This window comes from Drosophila navojoa, chromosome 2 (genome assembly GCF_054131105.1).
Source record: "Drosophila navojoa isolate 15081-1374.11 chromosome 2, UAZ_NAV_1.0, whole genome shotgun sequence".
NCBI classification, from domain to species: Eukaryota; Metazoa; Arthropoda; class Insecta; order Diptera; family Drosophilidae; genus Drosophila; species Drosophila navojoa.
In genome coordinates, this window is record NC_142890.1 from 25753199 (window position 1) to 25775497 (window position 22299).

The following is a 22299-nucleotide window of genomic DNA, read 5'->3' on the forward strand; positions in this document are numbered from 1 at the left end:
TTATTTGATTAATATCTGAATAAAGTCAGTTAAAAATAAAAATCAATTAATTCAGCAAAGATAATGTTCGAACTGCGATATCTTGTGTTACACTGATTGTAGCTTCATTTATAATTATTTTATAATATAATAACTTATATCTATTGCCATGGTTTTCTATAGAAATGATCGTAAATTCCTCAATGCTCAGTCATAGTTCACTTGAAGGGAGTTGGCCATCAGTGAATGAATGATCGAATATGAATTTCATCAATTGAAACTGAACATCAAGATCTACATCAAATATAGAGGAAGACTTCTATAGAAGTCAAAATCTCTCTAGATAATTAAACCTTGCGAGTGGAGTTATTCATTCAGAGTCTATAGATTCTGGTCGTTTGGCTGCCATTCAGGGCAGCCACTTAGCAAGTGAAATATTTGGAATTCCCATATCGAAACTCAACAGATCTTACAAATTTTCACCGGAAAGATTTCATTTGTGTTTATTTAAACAGCGCGCGCGACTCTTTCGCACGCGCAGCACAGATAAAAAGCAGAATCAAAATGTGTAAATATGAAGCTGGAGTAAAACTCTCATGGATTTCTATAAATATACGTGAATGCCAATGTATATATATTTACTATATATGTATATATACTATATTCTACAATGGCTTGAACGGCATGAAACCGAAACAAACTACCGTTAAACAACGAAAACTATATCAATATGCTCTAAATAATAAATAACACTAATTAAAGCCAAGAAATCGCTTTTTTAACACATGCCACACAGTCAACAACTGCCAACAGTCAACAAACGGCCAACAGCCAACAGCCAACAGCCAAGATGAAACCACTTCCAAAGGAAGACAAAGGAAGAGGCAGCTGCTTGCTGGCCAAGTGCATTGGTTGCTTCCTCTCCGGGTGAAACTAGTCGAAGCCCATTTGTGGGGTCGGGCCGTTGGTGTTAATTTTGTCAATTAGCGGCCGCAGATACATTTGTATCTGTAACGTTGCAAGCATCAGCGGCAGCAGCACCAGCAGCAGCAGCAGCAGCAACACCAACAGCAGCAACAGCAGCAGCAACATTTTATGCTGCTAATTTCATTAACACATTCCGAATCGGTATCGACGCAAGTTATTTGCCTTGTGCTGGCCACATTTCCACTGCACTGCATTTCCACCAGCCGACAGATCTGTAATGTATACCACAATTGCGGCTCTGGGCCATCTAATTGCTTTGGCCAATATTTGATGACGCGCGTCGCAGCTAATTGATGCGACTCCAAAGATTGCTCGCAATGAAATGCAGATCAAATATGTAAGTGCGCCGTAAGCTCCCACCTTCTGGCGGTGCTCTGCTGCTGCTCCGGTTGCCGCTGCTGCTGCGGCTGCCGCTGCTGCTGCGGCTGCCGCTGCTGCTGCGGCTGCTGCTGCTGCATCTGCCTTAAACCAAAAATTTGCCCCGAGGCGCGTCAAATTATTTAGCTGCGGCATCCTTGTGCTAATTGCCTGATGTGGCCGTTGCTGCTGCTGCTGCCGGTAAAGTGCAGCAGCCAGAGCAACCATCAATCCAGAGAGTCTCAAGTCTCAAGTCTCGAATCTCGAGTCTCAAGTCTGGGACTGAATTTGAGGCTCAGGCTCTGGCTAAGTTGGGTAATTTCTGGCCAAGCCACCGCCGGGCAAAATGTGCAGAGCCATAGCCGAAGCCAAAGCTACGACTGGCTGGAGTCGATACCAGAACCCGAGTCATGGGAAAATTTCCGTACACACACAATTTGGGGTTTGGCTTACGCCTCAGCTGCAGTCGCAGCTAGCGTCGCAGTCGCTGTCTGGAGCGGCTGCTGCCGCTGTTGCTGCGGCTGCGGCACAAAAAAGTCAGTTTCGCACGCAAATTAAGATAATCGAAAGCAAATGCTGCAACGGTAGCAGCTCCATGGTTAGCGCTCTACAAAACGGGTTTAGTACCCGGTAGCAACAAATCATAAAAATATGAAAAATTATGCGGCGGTGGCGGTGGCGACGTTGTTCTTGTTGTTGTTGCTGCTGTTGCAGTCGATGATGACGTCGAAGTGTGCTTTTGGCAGTCCATCATTAAATTGTGGCCAAGATTCCAATCGGACATACACACCGAAGACGACCGAGCACAACAATGAGAGCAACCACAACCACAACAACAACAACAGCAACAGCAACAACAACAATTGATTTCATTCCTCCTCTTTTTCGCTGTGTATTCAGGCGATGCCTGTCTGTCCCTCCGTCTGTCCGTCCGTCCGTCTCTCTGTCTTCTTGTCCGCCGTCTGGCCAAGTATATGCATCAATATAAAACAAAAACGAAACAGTAGCTGCCACATTAACCAGTCATCATTGCAGCTCTTTTATGCACCACTAAATTATATGGATGGCCACAATCCGAGTCGTAACTTTGCTTATCTTAATTGATTGTGGCAAATGGCAAAGATACACAAGTGTGTACATAATCAACTTTATGCGATTCCCACTGGCTAAACGGGCGGCCGGAGGGGGCACCATAATGATCTTGATCTTGGCTGAGAGGGCCGAGAGCAGTGGCATAAAACTGAGATAGAACACTATCAGCATATGGAGAGACAGTATGAGCTATTAACTAAAGCTAATGAATTTTTAGAAATCGCATTTTGTATTGAAAAGCATCTAAAGAGTTTAAATTGATTTTATTTATTTATTTATTTTTTTTTCATATATATATATTATTAAACATACATATATTCACTGCATTTAATATGATCTAAATTGATTATTTTATAGCAAAACTTTCAATATATTATCCGAGTCGCTTTTGACTGAAAATTGTTGAACGTGTCATGATATATTTGAATTTTATAAACAAACTAAGTCAAAATTTAAAATTTAAAATTTCTTCATTTATATTTTGGGTAAGCTGTTACATTCTGGGGAACTTAAAATAATGGCATGGTTAGGATCATATTATTTTAATTAAAAGTAATTAAAATATTCTAATGAAATATAAATATATAATAATATATAAATAAAATATGCATTTTTTCACTTAGCAATATATTTATTAAAGCACATAATACTCGATTGTATACATAATTTGTATTTTAAATATAAACATGCAAAAATAATATAATATACATGTATATATTTGTATTTTTCAGCTTAAGTTATAACTGAAATTAATATTTCTTAATATTCTGCTATTGTGCTCAGTATAGTATATGTCCATATACTATGGTATATATCCATATACTATAGTATATATCCATATACTATAAATGTTTCTGATTATTCTGCTAAATTTCAAAAAATCAGAGCAGACATACAATTCATATTATATTATTATATTGAATTATAAATGATTTAACAAGTGTATTTTAAACTCAAGTAATAAAAGAAATTAATGTTTCTAATTGTTTATTGCTTATATCCTGCTATAGAGTTTTCGCCTTGTGAAAAAAAAAAAAACACTGTTTTATATATTGTAATTACACTATTTAGCACATCTTATACATGTGTGTGTATGTATGTATATATGTATACACATATGTATGCACTTGTGAATATGAGAACAAAATCAACGCACAATAATTGTTATAATTTTTTTTTGACAGCTTCGTCCTAAAAACTGTTAAGCCACTCAGACAGAAGGCTAAAAAAATAAGAACAGCAACAACAAAAGCCATAAAATGAATACTTAAATAAAACAGAAGGCCAGAGTTGCCACCTAAGCCTAAGCGCTACACCTTCGAGCGGCCGCGCTTGGCGGCTGGCCATATAATTTGGCTAAAGGCCGTGGCATAGCACAGCAGCCAGCGCCCCATGGTTATTAGATGGCCAACATAAACGTGCCAAGGATCGTTTTCATTTTTTGCTTTGCAGTTGCTTTGTTGTTGTTGTTGTTTTTTTTTTTTTCCTGCAGCATGCTAAACGTCGCCGATGCTAATCTGTGCGGAGCTGGAGCGGCACAGCGAGGTATCGATTACTGCCACCGGGTTACGCGTTGCGTTTTGGGCACACAATAAGCCACACAGACAGCAAGACGAGAGAGAGAGAGAGGGAGAGCGAAAGAGAGAGGGAGACAGACAGGCAGAGAACAGTGGAACGAGGGACCGACAAGTGTTTCCCAGGAATTCCAAGAAATTTTGGGCTCCATGGCAGAAAAGCTTTGTGCGGCGCCTGGCAATTAATTGTGCGCCAACTTGGCGGTGGTCGGGCGTGGGTTCAGCGCAGTTCGTCTACAGTATAGGGTTACCAAGACAGTCAGTCAGTCAGACAGAGAGACAGACAGGCAGTCAGACAGATACTCAGTCAGTCAGTCAGCTTTGCATGCTGGACGCGCGTTCATTATGCGCCGTTTTGCACTATTTTCCGCACAGAAAATCATTAGAGCTGCCCGCAGCGCTGAGCTGGACCAAACTATATCGTGGGAATATGGCAAATAAACTCGCCCAAATTACACACATACACAGAGCTCGAGAGGGAGTAAGAGGCACAGAGGGACAGAGAGAGGCAGATGAAGTGCGAGTGCCTAGACAATTCGTAAACCGCAGTCGCTCCAGGAAAAGTGCAATAAAAATTTGCGCAAATTTCGTGTTTCTGTTGGCCTGCAATTGCTATTGACTTGGCCTATCCATGGCTGCGGCTGACTGACGCCCCATGCATATTAAATCCTCGACTTGGATTGATACCAATGTCTCTGTGTGTGTGTGAGTGTGTGTCCAGATACAGATACTGGCACAGCTATAGATGCAGATGGAGATGGAGATGGAGATGGAAATACAGCTGTTTGCCTTGGGCGCCTGTGATTTATTTGCTGCGGATTTTTACGATGGCGCTGAGGGACGCCATAAAATGCAAAGCTTAAAGATCGCCCCATCGAGTTGCATTTAAAATGCATTTCTCCCTTAATAGTTTGGCATTATGTTTGAGCTTTATGTGCTAATTAGTGGGCCCAACGGGCAGGCCTCAGCCCAGACCTCAGCCTCCTCAGTTTGTGGGCGTATTGCTGAGCTCTGCTACGGCTGCTGCTTACTCTCTGCTCTCTTCTCTCTCTCTGCTGCCTGCCTGCCTGCTGAGCTGATGATGACAACAACAAGATTTGCGCCTAATTTCTGTGGAGCACGTAAACTTTGTTGGATATCTCTCCAGTGAAGCGTAAAACAAACTGAGCCCCAAGTAGCTTGATTAAGATCTTGACTGCCGCACTGAGATTAAACATGTGGCAGCAACCAGTCGCTGTGGCAGTTGCTGCAATCCCAGCTGCAGCAGCAGCTGCAGCAGCATCATCCAACTACTGATGCCACTCGCTCTGCCGCTGGCTGTGAGGGTGGAAGATCTTTAACTACGCCCGCCTCCAACGCAAATACAAACTGACACTGGTCCAGGCACTGGCAGTGGCACTGGCACAGGTTGGCTGCTGACGCCTCGCTAAGAATCGTGTTTATGCTTTTAATTAGCAACAACAACTTGTACAGTAAGTAGTTGCAGCAGCAACTGCAACAGCAACTGCAACAGCAACAGCAACAGCAACAACAACAAACCACTTGGTGCTACTTAGTGCAGATTTCAAGGTAGCGATAGATATATTAAGAAATGACATGACATGTCTCGCTCACTCCACCTCAGCCTTAGGCTCGCTCAGATAAATTTTGATGTAGATTACAAGACAAGGATGCGCGGGAGTTTTCGCCCAGCCACGGCCGCATGGCCATAAATCTCACAGTTGTTGTTGTTGCTACCGTTGTTATGGCCATTAACACGTTTTGGTCTTTACGAAGGATGAGCATTATCATATTATCGCCCCGGCCGACATCTTGTTTATGATAAATATTTAAAAAACTTATTAATTATGCCACAAATAGCCAAGCATCGCCAGCAGCTGCCCAGTTTTGGCCATTTGCTAGTTGGCATTTTCAGCTCGGCTAATTGGGAAATGCTCAACTTGCCGTGCCGTGCGAGTGTGGGAGTAGAGATCGCCTACGAAGCCAGCGATAGCTGTAGATATAACCAGCTGATATTCATCGTCTGAGCATAAATTTTAGGTGCAATTCATGCTCATGCATATTTATGTAGCGATCTCATCAATTTATATAAATTGAATCGAGTTAAAAGGAGAAAACATTGCATTAGAACGTGGGTAAAATTATATTTAATTAATTTAGAAATAAATACAATTTTTATTTTCATTTATTGAATTTTATTTATTGAACAATATTTACCCCAATTTTTTGAAAAATTGAATACATTTTAAAAATATAATTTATTCAGTTTTTTTAAGTTCTCACTGAAACCATGGATAAGTATTTTTAAATTAAATAAATACTCAAAATATTATTTAAAAATTGTTATTATATTTTCTTTAGCATTCATAAGAATAATTTAAAAATCTAAAATTATATTTGAGTATTTGAAAGCTAAATTCATAAAATTATTGTTATTAGTATTTTATTATTTTAATTTTCATTAGACTATAAAATAAGTTTAAAAATTTTGTCGATAACTTTTATCTTACAAAATTTTCATATTATTATTAATTAGTTTTTTATAGTTTCTTACATTTATTTTATTTTTTATTATTTTATTTTTCATATTTTATATGTATTTCTATTACACTCTTTTCTTGTAATGTTTATTTTATATTATACTTTATAGATAATTTTAGATTATGCATCAATTAATATTAATATTTTTTTTACGTGTTTCATTACTTAATTTGTATTTTCTTAGCTTTTTAATTGTCTAGATTATTGTCTGAAATTTTTTTTTTTTGAGCCAATAAAATGTATTCAATTGTTCAGCTATGCAAATAGTTTCAAGTACGAGCCGTAGACAAGATCGGTCCACCAATCGACTGGTGGCGACCCTTCACTCTCAGCTCGCAGTGGCCACGCCTACATGCTGCCCATGCTGGCGCCCAGTGCCAATGCCAGTCGAAAGCAATACAATCATATGTTGTGTGAGCTACGACTATCGCAGCACTTAAATCAATATTCGTTTTAATTGTACAAATCACCTTGACTTAATTGTAAATGTGTGCATGAGTGTGAGAGGGAGAGAGTGCATGTGTGTGTGTGTGTGACCCCCTTGAGCGTACCACTCAATTCGGCTTCAATCTGTTCTATTATGGGCAGTTGGCAAATGTCGCTGGAGCTGTCGCCGCCTGCCAAAGGCGAACGGATGCTGGCCAAGAAACCAACAGCAACCGCAACAACAACAACAAACACACCAAATCGGACGGTTCCGTGGCCGTGGCGCTCGTTTGCATTGCATGCGGCAACAGTTTGTTGCATGCAACGCTAACCCACACACACACACGCACACACACACAGAGAGATTGAGAGCGCGTGTATCTGAGAGAGATACATGTGTGTGATTGTTTTAAATGTTAACATGGCCATTTAGAGGCAATAACAGCGGCAAAATGGCAGTCTGGCCCGTCTGTGAAAGCCAGAAAGGCGCGGGCACTTGCTGTTATTACAACAATATTACCAATATTTATCAAGCGCTTGCAAAATGCTCCAACCGCGAGCCAACAATGGCAACAACGTCAGCATAAATATATGTATGTATAAAATAACAGACAACAACAACAACAACAACAACGAAAAAATGCTTATACGCCGCGTGCGCCGCCGCCGCTGCATAAAAAGACAAATTTATGATTTATGAATTCAACCTTGTAAATAATATGCTCAGTAAGGTACACACGGACAGCTCGCTAAACGCTCCAGCCGCTGCGCACACCGCCGCCCCTCTCTCTCTCTCACTCTCTCACTCTCTGATCTCTCGATCGAACAACCAACCCAAGCAAGCATTCAACCAACCAACCTACCAAGCACAACTGACCAACCTACTTGCACAGTTTTCCGCACAAGGCATGTGGCAAGTGTGCCCCACATCGACCAGCATTGCAACAACAACAACAACAACAACAGCAGCAGCAACAACATCAATAAAAACAACAACAACTGCTAGTTGTTTGATTTTTAAATGCGCGATGAGTTATTTATGCATCTCGCATGCGCTTTTTGTTTTGCGCCAGCAAATTAACCCTTAGATGGTGCCGCGATTAAAGATGCGGCCTAGAGTTATAGAGTAAAAAGTACAAATAACAGATTTGAGCTATTCACAAAAAATTAAAAAAAAAAAACTTATGTACTCTCAATATCTTTGGCAATTTAGAATTAGAAATCTTCTTCTTATTTTAATATTTATTTTTTTTTTATTTCCTTTGGGATTATGTTCTTTAATCGATTCTGCTCTGAAACACCTAGCTATGATATACAAAATATATAATACTATTCTATCATTTTAATAATAAAATGAAGCTCTACATTTACTAATGAAGCCATAATTCATACGAACCTTGAGGAAATATATACCCATTTAAGTATAAAACCTAAAATAAATAATAAATATCAAAAGTCATAAAAAAAAAATATAATAATAATAAATTAATAATTGCTGCATAAAATATTTCTTTAGATATAAATAATATATATATATAAATAAATAAATAATAATAATAAAATGAATAAAAAAAACATAATTTATATTACCTAAACGATATAAATGCAAATAATTTAATAAAAATTATTATTGATATATTAATAAAATATTAAACAAGACATATATTCTTATTGTCGGCACTTTGGAGCACAGTGCACCTGTGGCAGGTTAAACATGCACACGCTAGCAGTTGGAGGCTGTGAAAACATATGCGCCTGTGGCCAGTGTCGGCGCTGTCCATTATTAAGCCATAGCTGTGAATGTGCACACATTCAGACATACAAATATACATACATACATATGCATATATATACTTATTTAAAAATAATTGCTTATTATTTCGTATTTTAATTCATCTATTTATTTGATTTGTTTGCCGTCTTTTGCAGATTCGACGCCAACAAATCAACGAAGGGCGCCTCGAAGATGCGGCGCGATCTTATAAATGCGGAGATAGCCAATCTGCGGGATCTGCTGCCGCTGCCGCAATCGACGCGCCAGCGACTGTCGCAGCTGCAGCTGATGGCCCTGGTCTGTGTCTATGTGCGCAAAGCCAACTACTTCCAACAAGGTGAGTGGCAAAACCAAAGACATGGGGCGAATAGAAAAAAAAGGCAGCAAAGAAAACAGAAAAAGACATCAGGAAGGGGACGAGTGCAGGCCTGATGCATATGCATGCTGATAATTGGCTGCACGTTGATTGAATATGCATGAGTCATGGTGCACTGGGCAGGGACCCCACGCCGCCAAAAAACATGCGCCATGGCATTCGTTTAGCCGAAATGAACAAATCCAGCACTGGAAATAAACCGCTAACTCTGTGCAGCATAGTTGAAGCTGTTATGTTGGGGTATGCCACATCATTCATATGTCTGTGTCTCCGGCTCGGCAAAATTGTTTTCGGCCAAGTAATTGCCTAAGCGTCTAGGCACGCACCCAGACCAGGCCTGCAAATTGCAGCCATCTCTCTCTCTCTCTCACACTCTGACTCGATTTAATGTGCATCCTCCTTTAATGCGCATGCGCACAGGTCAATGCGCAGGCGCAACTGAACGAGATCAAGTCAGGCATTGCGCGCTCTTTATTTTTGTTTTCTGGATAATTACGAAAATTGTTTTTCAAATTAGCGTTGTGCGGTACATAAGCCCCATAGATAACACACACACACAGACACAGCGGCAGACACACGCATACAAACACATTTGTTCGTTCGCCTGGCTCTCTTAACTTGGCTAGCATCTTTGGCAGGCCATGTGAACTCGTTGCCCAGGAACGAGGAGCGAGGAACGAGGCACGAGAAACGGGCTTCCCCCTTAGCCAAGCCAATTTCACAATTGCAATGGTAACAACAGCGTCTGCCTTGCATTGCTATAAATATTGCGATAAATCAAAATGTGCGATTTATGTGTTCTACAAATTGCAAAAAATTAAACTTAAGTACTGTTGTTTTTTTTCCTTCTTTCTATCTCTTCTCCCTCTCCCTCACGCTGTCTAGATATATCTCAGCTTTTTTTTTTTGGTTCACTAAGTGTGAGAAATTGTCGGCGTTTGTTAGCTTGTCGTTTGCCCTGGGTGTGTGTGTGCGTGTGTTTGTTGTTGTTATTGTTCATTGTCATTGCACCGTTTAAAAGCATTTATAATCACAAATTGTGTTAATATTGGCACGCCATCGCAGCTCTTATGGAGCCATTGAGCACACGCGCTTTATCTCCAAGTTCAGGGCATTATGTTATACATATACACACATACATATACATATATATTGATTTAGTGAATGTGGGTGTGGGGCGCTGTGGGTGTGGCTGCGGCTCTCTGGTGCGGCTAATGAAATATTTATAAACCAAATTGAGTTTTCACAAACAATTATTGATGCGCGTCGATTTGTGCAGATTGGCCGACGGCTTGAATCGCATTGCGAAAATAATACTTATCGTATTTGTTGGCCGGCTTAGGCTCCAGGGGCGCAAACTGTGAAAGTTGCATCAACTTGTTAAGATACAACAAACGCGGCCTAGATGTGGATACATTTAATTTAACCTGCTGCGATCAGCGATTAGAAGTTTCGAATTTATAATATTTACAGCGAGAGCAGAAATAGAAGAAGAAGTTTCCAACTTGTTTGCAAATATATCATCTAAATATTAATATTTATATGACAGTCCACTTGAAAGGAGGGGTCAAGAATAATAATAAACATATTTGTGTTATATAATACATTCATTAGCAATTGAAATGTATTTATATGACAATCAATTATAACATAAGAAAAAGTTGATATCCAAAAATAAAACAATTTGCAATGCAACAATATTGCAATAATTCTATCAACTACTCAGTCGCAGTATTTGGATTCCTTAATCGCGATTTAAAATCCGAGAATAGTTCAGAGAATTATGGAAAATTCTCCCAATAGCTTGATACTAATTGACCACAATTGTTAAAAACAATTTTATATCATACTGAAAACTAGCTAACAAATTTAAATAATCAATAATAGATCAAGCAAAATGTTCTTAACAGTAATTAAGATTTTCAAGAAAATTTTAGTTATCTTTAGGAAAATTTACAACGCTGGAAAATACGTAGAATGAGCAATGCAACGCTTGTTCTTCTAGCCTGGGCATCCGGCCACGCCCTTTATGTAACTGCCTTAACCTAGACAACAATCGAATCGAATTTCTTGGTATTTGTTGCAATATTAAAACACTGCAAACAAAATCTGACTGCATTCATGGCCTTTCCGTTCAAGTTCAATGAAATTACCAGTTGCGGTTGCTGCTGCAGTGATCGTCGTTGTTGTTGTTGCTGCTGCTGATGTTGTTGTTGCTGTTGCTGTGACTGTTTCTGTTCGGCTTTTTGCCAGGTGCGGGAGTATCTCGTAGTGTTTTAAAAATAATTGATCTTGATGCTGGCTGCAGCGCAGCTGCAACTGCTTAGTGCAATTGCAGCCAGTGATCGCTGTTGATTTTCGTATTGTTGCTGTTCTTGCTGCTGCTGTTGCTGTTGTTGTTGTTGATGCTGCTGCTGTTGCTGTTGCCTCAGTGACAATGACACATTTTCTTTTTGTGATTCACTTGTTTTTCTAATGCAAGATCGTCGCTTATTGTATGTAGAATATAATCAATGAATGCACAATCAATTGCATCTAACAATTGCCGTCAGAGACCAGGTCTATTATTAACAGATACTTTTTTAATTAGCTACGATAAGTATTTATTTTTGTTTGTATATGCATACAAATTACACACACACAAGGAGCTATGGGAAAATACTGAGATTTTTAAACAGATTCGCCTCTACCTTAAGGCGGATGCTAGAGCGCGGATGTGGCTGGGCGCGCCTATGCAAAGACATATAAGGTCAAGAGTTGAAGCCGAATTAAATTAATTATATGCATTTCTCTCTATGTTTTCCATGTTTCACCTACAGTTTTCAAGCGACACAATACGCTGCATCAACATCATCAGACCACAACACCAAATATTGGCTTCTCGAAGGTGAATATTAAATCAATTTATTTTTAGATAAAAAAAGATTATATTTTAATAATTATTAAACGTATCTTATAATAATAATAAATACATATGATATATTGAATATATGCATATTATTATATTTACTATTTCTGTTTCTATTTACTATTTCCCTTTGAGGAAGTTGCAGTAGGATTTTACTTGAACGAACTTAGATGTACGAAATATCAGCTTATTGCTTATGAATAAAATCTTAATAATAATATTTGATTAATATTTTTCAGAACATAAATTTTGATAATAATATTAATAAATGATGAATATAAAATATAAACTTATTGCTTATGGGAAAATATACTTAATACTTATATTGATTAATTATTCTTATAACAAACATCTTGATATTTATATTAATTAATACAAATTTATTCTGTTGTCTTTCAAGTGATTATTAATAAGTCTGTAATTTTCAATTCTAATCTGATATTTAATTTAGAATTCCCAAACATGTTGAAATATAAATATAAATGTATACAAATTTATATATTTTTTCTTCATTATTAATTTCCATATTATTAAGCAATATATATCTACTTTATTTAGATAAACTTAATTAATTTCTAGTCTAGTCTAGGAGTCTCGTTCATATTGAATGGAGAAAGGTGGCATTATCGCAATGTTGATCCAGATTTTTGTTGATGCCACAAATGATGCGTTTGTCAATTCAATTAAAAATTTCTGCTTGCTATTGGAAACAACTCAATTTAAGTGAGGCGCGTTGACAACTCAACTAGTGAGCCGAAAGTTCCAGGGAAAACAACTCTATTAATGGCAGCAACTGTGCCATATCATAAGCCAGAAATCGTTTAGCCGCCGCCACTTGCTGCGCTAAAAAAAAAAAAAAATACACCGAGCAGCAACCACCAGCAAATGGAAAAGAAAACAATAAATGCTGCTCTTAGCCAAAAACAAAATGAAAAAATAAAAAATAAACAAAAACAACAGAGCAGACAGTAGTCAGTAGTCAGTCAAGCTGGCTGCCTGCCACTGGCTGCTGCGACTCGGCGATGGTCGGCAGATTGATCTACATACCTGTGCGCACTCGTGACTGAATTTAATACATACATATATACATATGTATGTGTGTGTATATATGTGTGAGTGTGCTGATAGCAAGCACAGTCAATTTTCAGTTGTCAACTTCTTCAGCCAACTTCTTTGGGGCTAACAATTTATTAGTGCGCAGACGCGAAAATAAATTTGCATTTTCAACACAATTGCTGGGCAGCCCAATAGAGGGTGTTTCTTTCACCAGTTCGACTTCAATTCGATTTCTCCAACCAACAGAATAGCGCTGCATATGTCTATGCATGAGAAACTAATGAATATTTAATCGTGTATCCATTTTTTAATAAAAATAATATAGAAAATTTAAATAAAATCAGTCAACAATATTGTATTCTATTCCGTATTTTTACAGCTTTAGGTATCATAATTCTTAGGGAGTTTTCTTAAATTACTCCAACTAGAAATATTACAAGTATTATTTTTCTCATTTTTATGTCTTATGTATTATTTTTATAAGTTTACGTATCTTCATCAATAAATAAATCATGCAGAAAATTTAAATGAAATCATTCAATAATAATAGATTATTAATTTTTAATTTTTCCTGAAGTATATTCATCCTACAAGGAGTTTTCTTCAATTACTTCAAGAAATAAATAATATAGAAAATAAAAAAAATAAATAAACAACCTGCAATATTAGATTATATTCTGTATCTTACAAGTATTCTTTGTCATAAATATAATTAAATGGTAAAGAAAATTCAAATAAAATTATTCAACAATCTTATATTATTTTTTAATATATTTCCAAATTTAGGTATAGTCATCCATCAGGCAGTTTTATTCAAATACCTCGACTAATAAGTACAATAAGTATTATTATTATATAATTTGTCCTCCTTGGAGAGTTTCCTTCCATTAGCAAACACCCTATATGTGCAGCTAGTCTAACCCAACATATCATTTGTTTTGCAGGCACTCTCAGGCTTTCTCATGATGCTCACACAAAATGGCAAATTGCTCTATATATCGGATAATGCTGCCGAGTACCTGGGACATTCCATGGTGAGTTGATGTTTTTTCTATTGCTGCATTTTCTTTGCTTTTTCTTCGTCTGCTTCTTCTGTTTCTTCGACAATTTTTCATTTCGCTTTTTGGGGGTAACAAAAACGATTTGCGCGAATAATTAGAAAAGCGCAGTCTATGAAAGTTTTTGGCTAAAATTGCTACAGCCGTTGATACAAATCTCTGACAAGCGACAACAGGCAACGAAGACAACAACAACACCAGCAACAACAGCAACATCGTTGTCGGCCCAGCAGCAACAACAACAGCAACAACAAATATTTGCTGCAGTTTTTGTGTTGGTCGTTTGGCTTGGTAGTTGGCTGCTGCTCCCGTTGACAAGTCAGCAACAACTGACTGCCAGAGCCTCGATTCATTGAGCTTACATAAATCTGTGGCTTGTACTACACAAAAGTTCCTTAAATCTGTTGCAAACAGCTCAACTTTGTTGCCGCTGCTGCTGCTGCTGCTGCCGTTTTAGTTTCTGTTGTGGTTGTTTCAAGTTTTGTTTATCGCACGTTTACGCTGCTTAAATAGCAAGGTTATACATCGTGGCCTTTCACTTTGCATTTGAAGTACTAAAGCTAAATAAATATATGTGTGCCTGTTGCGCTGCATATATAAATGCACTCGCATGCAGCACATGTGACATATCTCCCCGTTCTACATACATGAATACGACTTCGAATACGACTTCGAATACCAATGCAAGTGCCGGCGCGAGTGCAGTTACTTATTCATCTAAAACAAACAGCTAGACATTGACAAAGGTACTGTTACCAACTCTGATTCGAGCACACACACACACACACACACACACTCACAGATACACACATATGCCGGGAGATTGTTGACTGTTGATGTGCCTTACCGACTGCAACTGCAACTTTCCGGCTTTGATCGGCACAGGGGGCGTATGAGTTTTACTGCACTGCAACTGCAGCAACTGTCAAAAGTTTGTGAGAAATCGAAGCATTTTGCCAATAAATCATAATCCATGCTGTCCTAGTTGCGCTCAGTTAAATTAGATATATAGTAGATTGTTCACAAAGTGAATTGAGCATATTGGCCGTCCCACTGTCCATTTGTCTGGCTGTCTATATAAATGCCAAAGATTGCAAAACCTTTAATAGTACATATGAAATAAAAAATATGATATAAACATTAGATTAAAAAAAAAAAAAAAATATATATATATATATATATATATATATATATATATATATATATATATATATATATATATATATGTAATAAAATACACAATTCTTAAAGAAATATATAACTTTATATCTATTATATATAATAATATAACTTTATATCTATTATATATTTCTTTATAGATTTACTTTCCAATATTTCAAAGTTTGACTTTAGATATGACAGGTGAATTTTTAAAATCCTATCATATTTTCAGTTTTCTTGAATTTTTCGATATTCCATATATATTATACTGCTTCAGCTCGTTTAAATCAGGACTTGTCATTGGTGTTAAAATATTGCCAATTAAAATTTTAGCGATTGCTAGCAAAAGTTATAGCCGAAGGTGTTGCTGAATCGATTCGAGAATCAATCATATTTCTCGTTGTAAGCTCCATTGCATAAAATATCAAAGTTTTTCTAATTGACATTTCAATTAACGTATTTTAAATTGCAAGAGCTGTTGATTGGTTTACTTTAAAACAGCTATTCCATATTCAAGTTAGAGTAGTTTTCCGGCAACTGTCTGACTATTGCCAGAGACTGGGACTAACTTTCATATCGAGCAGACAGGGAAACCAATATTTGTGGCTACATTTTTGTAAGGCCCGTCAAAGCGAGTGTAGCGTGAGTGCTGTAAGCCCACACACATACAGATGTAGCGAGATCGAGAGGCTGGCAGGCCAATTGGCCAGCTAGACACTTGACAGCCTTTGGCCTTTGGGGCCAGGCCTTATCAGGGGACACCCACAACAATAGCAGCTAAATGGTCAAGCGAGTTCATAAATTGTTCGTACGCCATGTGTTGGCATAATTACGGCATAATAACTGTGTGTGCACATGAGCGGGCCCAAAAGTGGATTGCCCAACCTTTTAATTTGTGGCAGGCAGCGGGCCAGCCTCACAGTTAGTTAACGGCCCAAAACGACAGTAGCAGCCACTGCAACAGCAACAGCAACAACAAGCAAAGTTAATTAACAAACTGCCAAAAATGTCAATGAAGGCCTTGTTGTTGTTGTAGTTGTTGCCGCCTGCTGCAGTTGCTCCTGTTGCTGTTGCTATTGCTGCTGCTGTTGTTGCTGTTGTTGCTGTTGCTATTTGGGCATCATAATTCCAATTCGATTTTTGCATATTGCCATAACAAGTTGCCATTGTCATGTGTCATGTAGCGACAGCAGCCATAAATAAATTACAAATGCAACAACATGGCATTGTATATTGCCCGATCGCTTGCTCTAACGCTCATTCAATGCTGCCCATAATTGTCAACAACAAAACAAAAGCATATACGAGCCCCACTCGACCGAGCATTAGCTGACACATCATTAACAAATTAAATTTGTCATCCCAATAGATACCTCTTACATATAATGTCACTTGAGAGTTGCCAAATGCTTCATCTGATAACACCGAAGTCCACTTCAATTAATTTTTAATTGAAACTCAATGAGTTGCGATATAGTTTAGTAGTGCACAAATATGTAGTAAATTATGATTTTTATTTTCATTAATATATGTAGAAGAATTAACAGAAATTTTAAAAATATTTGTAGTTAAATTATGATTGTTTGTTAATAAATACATTACACAATATTTTAATATATTTAATAGATTTAATGTATTAAAAATATATACCATAATATTTTATTATTTGTGCTTTCATCAATTAATGTCGAAAAATTGAAAACATATTGTTTTAGGTATTTTATAATTTTAAAAATATTTTTTTTAAATAAAATAAATAATTAAAAATAAATTTTAATGTTTTAATATATTGATTTGATACATTATTATTTTCAATTTTTTACTGGAAATTAAAAGCCATATTTTTCTTTTTAAAAAGAAATATAAAAAAAAATCGTTTAACATAATATGATTTTTAATGCACAAAAAAAAAAAAAAAAATAATAATAATACTAACAAAAATAACTTAATTCGAAACAAATCAAATCTCAATTAATTTTATTTGCTTTAACTGACATTTGATTATACTAAAATCTATTTAAAATACAAATATGTGTGTTTTAATTAATAAATATATTTTATTCACAAATGTGTTCGATTAATTACCTATAAATACTCTGAAAATATGTTGCAAAACCAGATATACAATATTATAATTTATTATCATAACGTGCCATGCCACACGCTTATCATATTTGTTTTGCTCTTCTGTTGCATTGCCCACAGGAGGATTTACTGATACATGGGGACTCCGTTTACGATATCATTGACAAACAGGATCACGCAACCATACAGGCCGAGCTAAATCGGAACGTGCCACCGCAGCCAGGTGGCAGCAACAGCAGCAGCGTTGGCGTCGGCGTTGGCGATTCGACAGCCAGCAATGGCACTGGCGGCGCCTCCAGTTTGGAGGGGGAGCATCGCATGTTTCTCTGTCGCATGAATGTTAGCCGCAATGCGCGACGGCAAATGCGTTTCGGTGATCAGAAGGTAAGTGCAACACACACACACACACTCAGTTGCTGTACATATGTGTGTGTGTGAGTAAGCGCGTGTAGTCTCTGACAGAAATTGATGAATGAATCACCTGGGAGCGTGTTGCGTGTAACACTTGGATACCAGAGAGTCGAAAGCCTGCAGTCAGAGTCACAGCTACAGCTACAGCAACAGCAACAGCAACAGTCGCAATGAATTATGCATGAGCCGGGCGCGCATGCGTCGTCTGCCAACCGGCTGCCCGGACTGGGGCTGGTCATACATCTTGCCTGCCAGCTATAGCTAGCTGGCCGAACGCCCAGACAGGGAGACAGACAGACGTACGCTTAACTATAAGCTGACAAACGATGACAGTTGATGTGAAACGGGTGGGTGCCGCGTTGCTGTTGACTGCTCTGATTGGCCGCCTCTTCTGATGACGATGATGATGATGACGACGACGAGGCTGATGATGATGATGTGAGAAAACAAAAAAGGCCGCAACAATATAAATGAATGCGAGCACAATATGAAGTTGTCAGCCAGTCAGCCAAGTACTTGGCTCAGCAGGCAACCAGGCAGGAAGACAGGCAGGCGGGCAGGCAGGCAGTCAGTCAGTCAGTGAGGCTAGCAGAGAGGCAGGTTGAACCAGACAAGACCAAATCTGTCAACGTGCTGCGAGCGAGTCCGAGACGCGACGCAGACGCGTCGCAATGATGTGAATGCTACTGTATGAAGCGCACTCACAATCTTGTGGGCGGTCGCTGGTCTTTCATGCATATCTTATATACTCTTTGTTGGTTTTGGTTTTCATTCTTTAGTTGTTGCCATTTTTGCAGTTGTGAAGTGCGCAGATGTGCGCTGCGAGTTATGGAGATAAGCCGAGGCGTTGACAGTTGCTGCAAACGTTTTTAATTAAGTTGAAAGTTGGCACTTTAATGAGGTGCAGGAAGTGCTGTTGCCTCTCGACTTTATATATACATATATTCTCCAAGATGTACCCACATGAGAGAAACCCACAGATGCAACAGCCAAAAAAAAAGATAAGCCACAAGTAATCCAGGTCGCAGGCTCCGCTTGCAATGACACCAGCTGAACGCTGATGGAAATATCAGAGACAGCAGCGATCATACTAGTCGAGTTTAGCAAGATATTTATCGGAAATTAAGATAAATAGCAGCCTCATTAAGCTTACGATACGATATCTTGGGTGTGGCTTGGACATGGGATTATTTGTTTTAGAGAGTTTTAATATTTATATATTTAGTTATTGGATCTGGCTCTAAATGCATGTTGATGTAATAAAATGTTTTGGGCCGTATTACTCATTGGGTTCACACGCTGAATCATAGAGCTGCTGCGTTCGATGACAAATGAAGGAGCGGAAGTTATAGGGGTTTCTGGAGGCCTATTTGCATATCGGTAAACTAGTTGGGATGCTCACTACTAAATGCTTAGAGCTTAGCATTTGTGTAGACTGTCGCCAGGGACTGGGACCCACATGAACTGGCAGCGATAACCCAGAGCGCAGACGAGAGAATGCGGCACATTCACCCGGCACTCGTTAATATGCAATAAAAATGGACCAATAAATAATTATGAATGAGGTCAGCATAGTTCAGTGCTAGTACCCAGGCAAAAAAAACGAAAAGAAGCAGAGGGAGAGGGAGAAAAACGATAGACAAAAGACCAAAAATAAATGCCTCCAGCTAGAGCTAAAGCAACAGCAACAACAGCAACAACAAGAGCAGACGATGGCGACAGAGTTGTGGCTGTGGCGCCTGCTCCCCAGTCTAAGGTCGTCTCATTTACCAAAAACCAGCACAGGCAACAACAGCGAACGGCGTCTGCGTCATCGATGGGTTGGGATCGGTTTCGGCATCGGAATCGGATTTGGTTTTGCTTTCGCAGTTGGATTTGGATTCGGGCTGCATTTGCATTCAAGCAGAAGACGCGGCCATAAGCTACGAAATGCAATTGCAATGGAAAACTAAATGCAGGCACGTTTTAATTGGGAGACAATGGCTGCGACTCCGACTGAGACTTCCATTGAGACTACCTGGCGTGTGAGTGTGTGCATGTGTGTGTGCTTTGCTGTGTGGAGTCAGCTCCAACTGTGTGTGACTCTCACTACGGCGTCCGCCTTGCGTATGCTGGCAGAAGGAAGAAACCAACAACATTTCAGTGATTGCCTTTTTTATACCCTGAACCCATTGAAAATGGGAAATCAGGGTATAATGGTTTTGTTAAAATGTATGTAACAGGCAGAAGGAGGCGTGGCAGACCCCACAAAGTATATATATTCTTGATCAGGGCGACGAGCTGAGTCGATTTAGCCCTGTCCGTCTGTCTGTCCGTCCGTCCGTCCGTCCGTCCGTCCGTCCGTCCGTCCGTCCGTATGTTTGAACGCGTCGATTTCAGAAGATACAAGAGCTAGAGACCTCAACTTTTTTTTAAAATGTCCGTAAATACAGCGCGGATATCGAGTTTATCACTAAAAAACGATAACTCATTCCGATACTTTTTTATCGATAAAAAACCTTATCGAAGATCACTTAAAAAATTATATCTCCTACATCTTTCAAGTTATAGTCTTCAAATTTTAAATGTATATTAAGATGAATTTTATACAATTTCGGTTTTTGTTAAAATTTACCCCCCACCCCTAAATCCACCCCCTCACCCTCATCTTTGTAAAAGTCGTATATCAAATACTAGAGACTTGTGCTTCGGTATGCACATACATTTAAACATCATGATTACGTTCTGAAACTTTCATTACGATCGTACGTCTAGAAATTAAATTATTCAACAAATAAGTTCTCATAATATTGCCAACGCTGCAGCGCAACCCAAGCGCAATAAGTTATAAATTTATATCTCCTACATTTTTAGAGCTATAGTCTCCAAATTTTAAAAATATATTCCAATGCATTTTATACAATTTCGGTTTTTGTTATATTTTGGATACCGGCTCCAAATTCAGAATCCCCAGTGAAGGTCAGATTCTAGTATAGCTAATTGTGAATGATTTGACATGTTTTTTTTAAATGCCAAATATTCAATAGAATATGTAGATCATATGCTGAAAGTTTCATTAAATTCGGTTTAGTCAATCGACTTTAAAAAATAACAAAATGTTTGGCCAATTAACAAACGCACGTGCTGCAGCAACAGCAGTTTTCCAATACGTGTGCACACATACATTCAAACATCTTCTAGCACATTCTTAGAATCACATCAGCAGTTAGTTTCGTTTAGTTCTGCTAGATGGCGTTGCATCAGTGAATCTATTTCAGTTTTGACATTGCGAATAATAACAGAGGAGTGGCGTCATGGTAGAGGGTGCGGCGCTCGATCGCGAGGTCACCGGTTCGAATCCTGCTGTGGGCACATTGTAGTTTTCTTTTAATTGCTTCAAAATTTGTATTTATTTGATTAAATTTCTCTTATATTTTTTCAAAAATCGAAATTGAAATTTTAACCATACTATATGTATGTACGTTTTTATTAGTTGTTCTTGCACATTCTTAAAGTCACATCAGCAGTTAGTTTGACTTAAATTTGGTAGATGGCGCTGTAGCAGTGAATCTATTTCAGTTTTGACATTGAAAATCAGTACAGAAGGGTGGCGTCAAGGTAGAAAGCGCTGCGCTTGATCACGAGGACTCGAGTTCAAACCCAGAGCGTGTCGTAATTCTTTTTTTTAATTGTTTCAAAATTTTTATATATTTAATTAAATGAGTTTTCTATTTCATTTATATTTTTAAATATATCGAAATTGAAATTTGAACCATACTAAATGTGCTTTTCTATTAGTTTGGTTCAGGGTAGTATCTAGTCGAGCGCTCTCGACTAGAGTTTTCTTACTTGTTAAATTATGGAATCAGAGTAAAATGTCTATGAGAGTCGAAGCATGCCAGCCCAAAAATGGCCACAACTAGCGGCGACAACGTGCGCGCCAATTTTCGTGGGAGCCGCCGCCTCAAAATAACCAACAACAACAACAATCTATAGTCTCTCTCTCTCTCTGTTTCTGTCTGTTTGCTTGCAGGTCGTTCTGGTACAGGGTCACTATTTGTCATTCCTGCCGCTCTGCAGTCGGAACGAGCCCGTCTTTTTAGCCACCTGCACACCCATCGCCATGCCGGAGACACGCGAGTGTGTGGTGCAGGGCGCCACCAATGTGTTCACCACCATACACTCCATGGATATGAAAATCGCACACATCGACAAGAAGTAAGTTGACTCGTTACGCGGCTAATAAACCAATCGAGTGCTCATTTATAATGCATTCCCTGTATATGCTAACTCCACTCCATATGCTCATTGCAGTGGCGAATTCCACTTGGGCTACGAGAAGGCAGCGCTGCAGGGCACGTCCTGGTACAATCTGATACACAGCGAGAATCTGCGCGAGGCGCAGAGCAAGCACAGGCTAAGTAAGTTTACGAAACTTTGCAAAAATCAAATTATTTATTTAGATTAAATGGGGTGATATCTGAAGCAAAATTGATATGAAATATTTATGTAAAATGAGAAAAAATACCTGGATC

The 22299-nt window shown here is 38.5% G+C and overlaps 1 protein-coding gene across 1 annotated transcript in view; it reads left to right on the top strand.

The window, feature by feature from the left end:
* Positions 1-22299, top strand: part of dysf (neuronal PAS domain protein dysfusion) — a 30219-nt gene that overhangs the window by 5469 nt on the left and 2451 nt on the right. Inside the window, exons 3-8 of the mRNA XM_018112522.3 lie at positions 8886-9067; positions 11926-11993; positions 14015-14104; positions 17495-17758; positions 21798-21982; positions 22079-22185. Coding sequence (XP_017968011.3) covers positions 8886-9067; positions 11926-11993; positions 14015-14104; positions 17495-17758; positions 21798-21982; positions 22079-22185 — 896 coding nt within the window. The remainder of the gene's footprint in view (positions 1-8885; positions 9068-11925; positions 11994-14014; positions 14105-17494; positions 17759-21797; positions 21983-22078; positions 22186-22299) is intronic.